This window comes from Lissotriton helveticus, chromosome 4_1 (assembly GCF_964261635.1).
Source record: "Lissotriton helveticus chromosome 4_1, aLisHel1.1, whole genome shotgun sequence".
In the NCBI taxonomy this organism is placed as follows: Eukaryota; Metazoa; Chordata; class Amphibia; order Caudata; family Salamandridae; genus Lissotriton; species Lissotriton helveticus.
Window position 1 is genome coordinate 1,850,833,200 of NC_136063.1, and position 12,796 is coordinate 1,850,845,995.

Consider the following 12,796-nt stretch of genomic DNA (forward strand, 5'->3'; position numbering starts at 1 on the left):
ATCCTAATGGTAGACCTTGGTTGTAGGGCGATATGAGAGACTAAAATCGGGTTCATTCATGAGGTGCTGCATTGGGTGTAATCACTCTTGAGGCACACACATTCTCACTGGTTTAACATAGCATAACCCATGGTATATTCAAAGGTTCACATATTATTCCTTTAACTATGAGGACTTGGGTCAGGGAGTCTCCAGCGCAATACTGACATGTCACCTGCACATGAGCATTCCAATAAAATTAGATTTTGGACCTGTTTGTGCCATGATAGTCAGTCAAACTTTATTTCGATCACTTGAGTTCAAAAAGGTATTGCACAATACAAGAGACATACACAGATATATAAATAACATTTGTGCTATGTATGCAAGCCTTTTTATTGTAGGCCTCATGGTTCCTGTATTCAGTTATTTAGTATTGACATGAGCTATTCATGACTATGCTAATATATGGTACAATGGCCCACTGGAATTATGCGTCAGGAAACCACAACATTATATGGCTGGGGAGCACTAAATTATTAGGCAAAAAAGGTAAATTATGCAGCACATTTGTAAAATAGCATTACTTCATTTTAAAAATATTTTTACTCATTGTAGTACTGTCTGGGTAAATATATAGTCTTATTTATACAAGTTTAGCTATCAAATATAGAAATATGAAAGATGATGTTAATCTTTGTGAAGGGCCTTCCACTGTGTTTGAAAACATTGCTACTTTTCAGTCACTTTTAATCCATTTGAGCTAGAAACAATTGTTTTGTTAAAATCTGTAGATTATGCAGCAGATGATGGATTATATAGCAAATGCGGCGAATCCATAATAATGCGGGGGAAAAAACTACACCTGCAAAATCCCATAATACAAGTGGGTCCATCCATCTTCCCACTCTTTGCCAGAACTCCTGGTGGTTTAGGCATCCTCTACCAAAACTTAAAGCCACACATTTCAGTCTGTCCCTACTGATGGAAAATAGTAAAAAGCTAGATGTGCTTGGGAAAAGCTCTGGGCACCCAATACTGATTGAATCCTTCCCTGATATTCTAATGCTGGTTGGTACATTTATGTGCTGGTGCAAGCACCACCTTACCCAGGCTGCAGTAGCAGACCTGTGGTGCCATTTTGGAAGGCTTCTCAGGGGTGGCATAATACATGCTTCAGCCCCTGGTAGGCCTCTGGGGTACCTATGCCCTTGGTACTTAAGATAGCACATACTAGGGACTCACAAGGGTAGCCCAGTAACCAATCTGGAGTGTACCTAAAGTACATGCAATCAATTTAGAGAGGAAGCAGCTAGGCTGGGCTCCTGGATATCAGGGCCCCAGCCAGACTAACGTCGAAAAACAGTGAAACACCAGCAACTATGGGGTAACCATAGTAAGCAGATCCTACTCTCCTACAGTTGTCCTCTGATGGTGCTAGAGGCTCCCATTGTTAATCAACATGTATGTTCATTCTCTTTGCTGGATTGCATGGCAACTCTCTTTTCTAACAATAACAAAGAAACTTTTACTGAATTTTTTTACTGGCTTTTTGCCCCCCCCCCTTTTTTTCTTCTTTTTAATCTTCCCATCGACATGGATACACTTAATTCTGGCTCACTGTGACTTGAACTCTGTATTCTATTGAGTCCACTGTCCGTTGGCCTGACCAAGGGGAGGGTGTAGTGAGGATAAGGGGTTAACTGCAGTTAGCATAAATGAAATGTATGCTTTGACACCATTTCGCCGCTTTTGCACATGACACTACATGGCTCTGTTCTCGTACACTGCTTGTGCTTCTTCACATGACAACTGTCTGCTTTTCACATATCTAGCCGTACACTGTGCTCTCTGTCTGCACAGCGTGTTCAAGGTCGAATAACAATGTATGCTGTTGATTTACGTTGGTAAGTCCACGAACATAGACATAACAGAAAGCACAGCTGCCCAACTGAAACTCAGATGCTTTTTAATATGATATTACATGCATGAGAAGGCACTTGGTGAAAACCTTTCCTTCAAAGAAGAACTGTGATTGTCCTGGGATGTGATTCATTGCATCTGATCTTGAGGTATGGGGTCCCACTGACAAAGCCTAGAGGTCTTCTATAATTATAATAAACTTGCTCCCAGCATGGAGAGGGTGGTAAAGGCGCATTAGTCCGGTTTCCACTGTCAATATAATATGATTTCCACTTTTGTGCTTTATGGATTTGTAACAATGCTGATTGTATAATTCTTATGCATTTTTTTGCTATTTTGTACTTTATGGAATTGTAACAATGCTGATTGTATTATTCTTATGCATTTTTTTGCTAGTATTGGCGCGTATACTGCATATTAGAGCACGTCAGTTAAAATAAACATTTTAAACTATACCGTGTCTCTGATTACTCCCGTTGTGGACGAGTATGAGTGTTAGATCGTAAGAGTGTTCTTGTTTCCCACTATTCCTGAGAGTTTACTAAGTTGCATGTTCTAGGTCGTCTAATTATTGGTAGCTTTGCTGTAGTATGGAGAACGAATGAGACACTATTGCTAGTCGGTTTGGGGTTCTAGGCACTGAGGTGGGTTTTTGGTACACCACAATACACCGAGGTTCTGGTTTCCTGCGCATAGTTCTGTGCATGAGCAGAATCCCTGCAACATAGTGACCTCAGATATAAGGAAACTTATATCTGTCGTAAGTGGTTCTAGCAGCAGCTTATATAGGCTTCAATGACAGGCCTGTAGTGACAATTTGACTGGTCTCTCGGGGTGGCACAATACATGCTGCAGGCCGTGGGAGAACCCTGATGTACCTATGTACTGGGTACCTCAGTACCATATGTTATGGGCTTATATGGGTACTCTAGTAGCCAATTGTGGTGGTACAAAAGTACTTACCATAGTCGAATATAGGGAGGAAGCACAGTTACTGGGTTCCTGATTAGCAGGATCCCAGTTAGACTAGTCGAAAAAACATACTGACACCAGCAAAAAGTGGGGGTAAGCATGAAAGCAGATCCTACTTTCCTACAGTGGTGTGTAAAAAAATTGGCTAAGAGCTTTCACATAAAACCTTAAAAATAGTAGCCATAAAGAAGATATCATTTGGACTAAACAATGTCTATTTTAAGCTCTGCTGACCCCCCCCCCCGTTTCTTATTTTACTCAGTTACTGAAATATGTTTAGTCAAACTACATTGAAAATATTGGGATGCTATGAAAGAAGTTTCATTTTCAATTCTTCAAATGCATCATTGGACTTTAGAAATGTGTCATGTTTGATAGCAGGTACAAATGACTTGTTAGCATTAGAAGCAGTAGGCTATAATGTGTGGGTTTGTGTTTCTCCAGTTTAGCCCAGCAACAATAGGATCAACCAGATACCTCACTTCCACTGGTGCTGATGGGACGATATGTTTCTGGCAGTGGCATGCAGACACTATGAAGTTCAAGTAAGTTCAGCTTCTGTGTATGGCAGGTTGTTAATAAAAGAAATGCCTCAATGTTTAGAAAGGAGACATAACTTACCTGTTGCTTTGCTTTTGCAGCATGGGCTTCTTTTATACATTCAGGAGTATACTGCACTAGCAGTTATAGTTTTGAACCATAGCTCCAGAACCTTACATGTAAATTAGAACTAGCACATTAAATGCTGTACTTGTGATATCTTCCTTGATGTGCGCCACAAATATTACACATGGTCTCATTAGTGACATGGCATATTATGTTACCATTAGCATTATGATCAAGCATTGGCAATGATCATAGGTCTGGCTTATAATTGAGTGTTTCTTCAATCACAAAACAGTTCAGGCACTCAGGAAACCATCCGGCGTGCACTTTGTCATAGATTCTTGCACTCATACAGCCATTCACCCACTCACTGACTCATTTTTGCATTTATCTACTTGCCCACCTGCAATAAAACAGACACACAAGCTCCCACAAGCATATGGAAGATTAGAATAAAAGTAGAAAAAAGAAAACATGCTGCTACCACCCTTAGCTGGCATAAGCTTGCAATACAACAATAAAATTAATCAAAGTAGCAGATGACCAGCGTGGTGCTGTACATAGTGTATCATTGTTTTAAAGATCCACCATTCTGCCAGAGTTGGAACCGTCCAGGATTAGTTTAATATTATATAAATTTGAAACAATAATACAATGGGACACAGTCCTGCATCCAGCAAGGTGCATATAAAAGAAAAACAAAAGAAGGGCTCAGGCAGAACAGATGCGTGTGTGTCATACATTAGTTAGAACAAGTAAAAAGGAACAGCGGCAACGTTACACAAAAACAATGACAAATTAAATTGTGTTTCTGGTGTACAAAGAGTCGACGTTTTGATGCCATGAGAACAATAGTGGGATCATCATCAGGACATTATATTACATGCCTGAGGGAAAAATTGCCAAGGATTTGTTAATCAAGGAGTGGCCAGCTGGGGCCTACATTTAATGGAAATTTCAGACCCACCGTTGGGGGGAGAGGCGGAGGGGGGGGGGGATCGGTGCTTCTGAGCGCCGTGATCAATGGAAGGACTGAAAGGACCTGTCCTAATTTGAAGAATAATAGTCGCAAGGCGTGTATGAATTACGGACATGGTGATGGGCACATGGGCAAGCTTACTCTCTATTTGTGGTAGTGTGGGTGATCAGTAAGGCTTTATCAGAGGGTAGTCTTAAGCATTTGTTGTACACACTCAGTCAGCAAATGATAGTCTCACCCTCAAAGACTAAAATTTAGACCAATTGATTTTGTATAAAAATATTCTTTTAGTTATTATTTTTCCTAGAACCAAGCACGCCTGGCACAGCTAAATGATTTATGCTTTGCCTTAATAATACAGTTTGAATTGCAGTGTTATATATATATATATATATATCTCCACCACTCCACTTCCACGACCAAACGCTTGCGATTTTCTTTCCAGAAAAAAACGTGGAGCAAAGACCCAGATTAGTGCCATGAGTTCTTATTTATTCAGCAGTTACTTTCTGTCGGCCATTACGCGTTTCGGTACCTGAAGTACCTTGATCACATGACACGGAAGGTTGTCACCTGACTCAATATATGTCAATATATATATATTTATTTATATAAACTTTGGTCTGATTACAGTAGAATTACTGGTAATCCAATGCTTTGAAATATTGTACATATACTTTGAATTAGCTTTTCAATAGGATGTTGAGTAAATTACTTTACAGATTACTCTTCTTACACAGTGTTTTATAACTGGATACTGCACTGGGACATTTTCTGGAAACAAGTAAGTAAAAGTGCTTTGGCTATTTGGTTACAGTTTTATACACACTTAATAACCTTTTCATAGAAAAAAAGTCAATGTTCTCCAGCATTGGGTTGTCTTTCATAGATTCACATGCCTGAATCATTCCCGTCATTGGAGAGGGAGTCCCACGGTTCATAAAAAAGCAACAATTATGCACTTAATAACCAACAGCCTTGGTAACATAAAAACAGGAAGTAAAGTAGCCCAAAGATGCAAGGAAAAAAGTTCCACATCTATGACTATCATAGTCATTATACATAGTCCAAACTGCAGCCAATCAGGCAACAGCACCCACCAGAATGTTCTCCTCAGAGGCTCAGGCTCTCAGATTTTCTACCGCACGTCATGTGAAGGGAGTTTTCCTGAGCTCTGCTCAGCACTTTCCTAATTCCTCAGGAATTTCTTCACTTATGATGTCTTCTTCAAAGAAATCTCTATTTAGACCTTGTAAATCTTGTGAGAAGCGCTGGCTTTTCTCTGAAGATCCCCACAAGAAATGCATCTACTGCCTTTACCCGGATCACCAGGTGAGAGACTGCAAGATATGCAGGACCTTTCCTCAGAATACCCTCAGAGACAGAGAAGGGCGACTACTTCTGTGGCTACAGAAGATTAAGGACCAAGATAACCCCTTATCTGAGGTGGGAAGTATTGCCTCTGGTTCAACTGTGTCATCTAGGAAGAGGGTTGCTGATGAGGATTTGTCTTCTCCTGGGGTTTAGAAAACAGCAACCCTCTAAGGGTTCTGAATTGCCTTGCACCTCCAAAAAGGCGCCTCCACCTTCTAAGGGCAAGCCTTTGCCTTCCACGCCCCCGAGAAAAATTGTGAAGTCTCTGGCTTCGAAACGGCCTTCTGAGAAGGATTTACCTCAGAAAAAGACCCCTCCGTCGACAACGACTTCTTCATCGTTGAAAATCACCATTGACGCAACTACTAGGTCGACAGTTACCTTCTCGTCACCGAGGCCTCAAATGATTGTCATCGGCGTCATCCCCGTTGACACTAGTCTCCATTTCTGTGAAGCCCATCTCGTCGACGAGAGAGATTGTGCCTACCGTTGACGACGAAGGTTAGAAGGATCTTGTTGACTGCTGCCTCGTCGACGACCACCTCATCGTCGAAGATTACCTCGGCGACGGCTGCCTCGTCGTCCAAGACTACCTCGTCGTCGACGACCACCTCGTCAACGAAGACTTCCTCGTCGTCCAAGATTACCTCGTCGTCGAAAACTTCCTCGTCGATGGTCTCACATTTGACTGCAGTGCAACCGATGACGACTTCGTTGACGGCCCCCGCGTCGACGCTGCATTTATCATCTTGCACAGAATTGCAGGTCTGGTCAGCGTCTATGGCTACGGCAACATCTACACCGTCTACAACTGCATCTTCTTTATTACAGAGACGCAGTTCTTCACTGGAGGACCTTTCTCCATTGCATTTTTCTCCAACCAAGGTACCTCTTCAGGTTCCTGAGCAATTACTGGATTTGAAAGAGAGTGAGGAGGACTCTGAAGTAGAAGACAGGTTTCGCAGTGCCAAAAGCCCTTCAGAATTGTTCATTAAATATCAGGAGGATGACCAGGATGAACAGCCTTCCCCAGAGCCTGTGCCCCCGCCTCCTGATACCATAACTACAGCTCAGATGCCTCTAGCTCTGCTGAACAAACTTCAATATATGTTAGACGACTATTATCGCCGGTTTCCTCCATCTGAATCGTCGGAGCCCGTTCCACCGACACCTGTACCTCAAGCTTCCACCTCTGCATTCAGGTCTCCTAGACCGCCTTCTCCAGTGCCGTCGCATCATTCTCCTGATGCAAATTCATCTGATGATGATAGGGAGGAAGGAGAAGTGGATGATAGATCCCTTATGTCGGATTGGGATGAATACCAAATTCAAACTCCATCTCCTTCAACTCCAGCTCCCATTGATTCTCCTCCAGTGGACATCGGTGGCTTCCACCTCCTCATGGAAAGAGCAACCCAACGGTTCCTTCTACCCATGGAAACGAAGAAGGATTAATGCTTCCTTTACGATTTCAAGGATCAACCAAGGAAACAGATACAGACTATCCCCATTATTGATTTTATCTGGAAGGAATGATTGAAGGTCATAAACTCCTGCTTCTATCCCTCCAGTTTTGCCTCAGCTCGACAAAAAAATATAGAGTGCCAGACAATTCACCGGCATGCCTCATAGGTCAACCAAAAGGTGACTGTAATTATGCAAGCTGCACAAAGACGGGCTAGGAATCCTTCTTCTCCAATCACAGCTCCTCCTTACAAGGATGGCAGACGATTAGACTCAATTGCCAAAAGGGTCTCCACCATGGCAGCAACGACAGTCCGTGCTGCTAATTCACTAGCCATCTTAGGTCGGTACGACAGGCAAATGTGGTCGGACATTTCGCCATATATCAACATGATACCGGAACCATCAAAAGCTGAAGTTTTAAAGATCCTACAAGAAGGGGAGCGTGTCTCTGCGGAGATCATAGATTCGGCCGTGGATGTCTAATCCACAGGATTTAGGCAGCTAGTGGGTGCCGCAGTTCTACGTAGGCAAGGCTGGTTGAAGTTAACATCTTTTCGCCAGGAGGTTCAGGCAAAGATTATTGACATGCCATTTGATGGAGAGGCATTATTCGGCCAGCACGTGGAAGAGGCCCAACAGACCATCAAAAAAGACACCGAAACAGCTAGATCTCTCTCTGTACTCTGCAGTTCAGTAAGCCGCCCTTTCGGGGTGCTAAAGGACTTGGATCATTCTCTAATCGAGGGGGCTACAACCAACAAAGATCATACCAATCGTATCAAGGGAATTGGCGATACCAGCCCCAGAGACAGCAGTCATATGGACAAAACTTCCTATTCACAAAATAAAAGGAAGCCCTCCTACCGCGGACTGGATTTAAATAAGAAACAATGAGAACCGCCACCTGCAACCTCTTCTGCTGCATTCCCATGTAAAAGTTGGAGGAAGGATCTCCCAATTTTACTCGAACTGGTCCGCAGTAACATCGGACAAGTGGGTCCTGGACATCGTGGCCAGAGGCCATGCTATAGAGTTCGTAAAGATTCCTCCAAATTTTCCTCCAAGAGGCCCACCTCCAGCTCATCTCAAGGAGCTGTTTTCCCAAATAAATTTGATGACAAAAAAAGGAGCGATCGAAAGGGTCCCTCAGTTACAAAGGGGAACAGGATTTTATTCAAGATTTTTCCTGATACTGAAGAAATCGGGAGAATGGCGTCCCATTCTTCATCTTCGCTCCCTCAACAAATACTTAAAGAAGTTGTCCTTCCAAATGTTAACGCTTCAGGGAATCCTTCAACTCCTGTCGGCGGGGATCACATGGCCACCCTCGACCTTCAAGATGCGTACTTCCATGTGCCGATTCTTCCCAGACACAGAAAGTTCTTGCGATTCAGAGTGGCTGGCAGGGACTTCCAGTTCAAAGTCCTTCCTTTCGGACTACGGTCAGCACCCGTGTGTTTATCAAGGTTCTAGCACCGGTAGCGGCACACCTTTGTCTAGAAGGGATTCAGATCTTTCCTTATTTAGATGACTGCCTTATCAAGGCAAATTCTTTTTCTGATTAAAGAACAGAATTTTCCTCCATAGAATTAAACTCTAGTGGGTAATTACTCCACACATAATAATTAGTTGTCCCGCAGATTATGAAACATTACACCATGATCTCAATTCACATTTTATTAGTATCAAAAAGTTAAATACAGGTAAGCACTAAAAACACATTAAAAATACTTTGCTTTTTACATGTGACAGTATAAATTGTACAAAAACAGCGGCCCATAAAAGAAACAATAAACAACATACACAGTGTTACATCTCTGACATAGACAGAAAAGACATTTTTAACAATAATGATCACCCAACAAAGACACCATATGTGAAAATGTAATAAACAACAATACAGATACAAAGACTAAACTATGAAAACGCCTACGTGCGTTTCGGAACACAAAACAAACATATACGCTGTTCCTACTTCAGGGCGAGAAAACAGTAGCAGGTGTTTCGGGGGCCAACTGTATACAACTGGAGCAACCACCGGATATGTGGTATCATGAGCTCACAAGCCGTTAATCTGCGGGAACAACAAAGTAGATAAGGAACCTACACGGTCTTTTAAGGAAATATATGATAACAACCCAATTTGAGCTTGAGAGGAGAAATATGTCAGGATATGTTGACGTACATGAGGACAACATTACCATTGTTGGGCAAAATGTACATCTACAAAAAAGACACCACCACCAGAGAAGTCAGTAGATTCAGTGAAGAAACAGTCAGACACCTCCTGTGACATTTAAATAGTTAGAAAAGGGAGAAAAAGGAAAGTTAGTGTCTTCGTATACATATAATCCAAATGGCACCTACTCTGGAGAAAAACGCCATAGTTGTCCTTGGGTCCAAGAGGGGAAGTATCAAAGGGATCGAAAAACACCCACACAGAAGTCTAATAACAAAAGAATAACAGATAAATGACTAGAAGCATCTACTGGAGAGGCCATGAGTTATAGAACGAGAGTAAAGAAGCAGATAATGGGAGACAAGTATTGCCACAGAGTCAGTCATGGGTCAAAGCTAGGTCCTAAAGCCTGACTGTGGATAGTCAGACAGGGGGAAACCAACCCTTTCCAAGGCAAAACATATGCCCCCAAGTTAAAATAAACAATGTGTGTGGTTCTTTACTAGCTACTAAAGAATTGGAAGAGCTGCACAAAGCAGCAGCAGATATACCTACCAGATAACCTGATGACCAAGTGGCTGGGCACAGGATACAGCTTTATGGGGCCCAAATTCAAGCAGGTAGGATGGGAGAGGAGGGCACTGATCACTACCTCAATAAATAACCCATGAGTGCTCCATAGATTATAGGTCCTGGAGTTTAGCGTGGAATATCTAGGAGGGAAGTACTTTCATGCAGCTAGAAATGCGAAGTCCTAATATCCATGGACGAACCATAAATAAAATGAAGATCAGGAAAAATAATCTCTTGTGTTGAGTAATAGATATAACTTCAGGGTGGCGTTCTAGGAAGATAACAGAATGTCATAAACTAAGCATCATATAAACGGTCTACCGGATGATAACATAGAGAAATGCATGCATAACCTCAGCCTGCGCGCACATAGGACTACTGATCAAGGAGGTACATATAAAAATAACGGGAGCTGAGGAAATCTTGTTAGATCGTGCGATAATGGCAGAACCCAAATTAAAACAACCGTGCATTCCTTTAAGGGAAAATAGCGCAGAGCTGGCAAAGATGGAAACACAATCAGTGATGAAAACAAGGGCGGGACTGAAGGGCGCGGTAAAATAAAGGCCAGCATGATAAAGAGTCCCGCGTTGCTGTGTACGAAATGCGAATGCTATGAGGCCAAAGGTAAGGGCGCATGGCTTACCTACAAACAGATGCAAAAGATCTGTAGCGATTTCCCCGATCCTGCTGTGGTAGGGAAAGACGCCCTTTCCTGACGTCATTAAATGCCGACGTGAGGGGGCGGAGCCGCCACAGCAAGCGCAAGAGTCTCAACGACTAGAGCGCTCACAGGGTTTCCAGGCAATGCGCCTATGGGGAACCCGGAAGTATAGAACACAGGTGTTCTCAGATGAAAGAAAAGCACCCGGATAAGGTTGACAGGCATAGCAGGCAAGAGTGAGCATCAAAGTGAAAAAGTCTATATATTCTCTAGACACTGAAATGAATCTAGGTGGCAATAAAAAAATAAGTGTGAAGGCAGAAAAATCAGCAATAAGGTCCACATAGAAAAATGGGAAATCTGATAAAAAGCGGAGTGGAACAAAAGACCACACAAAAAAATAAATCATGAGCGAAGTCAGAAGCTGGTATAGTAAGGGCCCAAGGATCCTAGGATCCTTTCATAAAAGGGCATTCTCCCAGGAAAGATGTTCATTGAGTCCTTGTTTCGCTGTTTGAAGAGTAAAGATCCAAAAGACTTCCCTTTTACGTCTAATGGGATCTCTATTGTCAGAACCGGCATTGATGATTCTCTCAAGTATAAGTCATTTGAGGTCAGCTTCCGCATGACCACAAGACTTCCAGTGATCTACCAATGGTGCTCCAGGCCGTCCGTTCTTGATGGCGGATTTATGTTCACTAAATCTAACTCTGAATTCTCTGCCTGTTTCCCCTACATATCCGAGGTTGCAGGGACAGAGAATCGGGTAGATGACATTGGCAGTCCTGCAGTTGCTCATGTGTTTGATTACACATGAGCAACTGCAGGACGGAGCCGCGTGAAGAGGGAGGAAGTCAGGAAGCCCTGAAAGTAACCGTTGCCTCACCTGGTAGAACGGACCCCTCCTACACGCTGTGGCTCATGAGGCCATGTAAACCTCTTTCCATAAGTGTCTTGAATCGCCAATTGGGCGCAACGGACCTTATTTTAAACATAGATAGGTACATTTTCACCATATCTTTTTTGTAGAGCACACTTTTATATCTACACACATGTGAGTAAGGTGGGGATAAGTAGTGCATATCCTCGCCCTGAAGAAGGAGTTCTTCAAACTCCGAAACATGTCGACGCACTGACATGGTTGGGTTACCCTAATTAGTAGACCACAACCATCACAGCACTCTTTTTAATAATACCAGCCGGAGTCTTAATAAATTTTTCTGTACTCACGTGCCAGGTATTTTTTAATTTTTTCACCTTCACCTCACCACTCACATTGTTTTACCCACACACACCAAACACATAGTTCACCTAAAAGTGCTCCTGCGTAGTCGTGAAGTCGTAGCACGCCGCATTCCGTAGAGGTTTTGCGAAGACCCCGATGATGAAGCATGACACCAAGGGGCCTGTTGGTGTGTGAGGGGTATTCTAACAACCCAGGTTGCTCCCCACCATTGTGGTAGCAACCACCTTCCACCCTGTGGATTCCTTTTGTTTATGATAATTACTAGGGGAGACAGAATCCACATCTTCCTCTCCCTCTCCCTCTTTTGTTAAGAATTGCTCATGTGTTTGAACCTGAATGTTTAGTTTCCCCATTGAAGAACATCAGTGACCATAGCGTAACTGCAGGCATGGCAGTTGCCGCATTTGTGGGTCCCTGTTACCGGGTTATTACCGGTGATGGATTTTTGCATAAAGTCTGGTCTTGGGGTGCAGATGGATTTAACCAACGAATTGCGAAGGTTTTTATTGCTGCGGAACGCAAACATGGGTTTAGGGAGAGTATTTCCCTGTCCGCAGTTCAGAATGTGCCAGTTGGAAGTGATTATCTGGCGCCATTTATTGTTGGCATTAGAATATCGAGTAATACAGACAATTTTATCTTGCTCCAAGTTGGTCTTCCCTTGGAACAATGATTCGCGGTTGTAGTACTTGGCCCTCTTAAAGGCATCTTTAATTACCCGTTTGGGGTAACCTAGATTGAGAAATTTGTGTTTAAGAAGTTCTGTATGTATATTGTATTCAGTGATGGTGGTACAGTTCCTCCGAATACGGAGGAACTAGCTGAACGGTATGC

The 12,796-nt window shown here is 42.8% G+C and overlaps 1 protein-coding gene across 2 annotated transcripts in view; it reads left to right on the forward strand.

Annotated features, from left to right (window-relative positions):
- BRWD3 (bromodomain and WD repeat domain containing 3) overlaps positions 1-12,796 on the forward strand; it is a 1,637,103-nt gene that overhangs the window by 142,105 nt on the left and 1,482,202 nt on the right. For both annotated transcript variants that reach the window (XM_078688510.1, XM_078688511.1), the window contains one exon: positions 3,319-3,419. In XM_078688510.1, the coding sequence (XP_078544636.1) occupies positions 3,319-3,419 (101 nt within the window). The remainder of the gene's footprint in view (positions 1-3,318; positions 3,420-12,796) is intronic.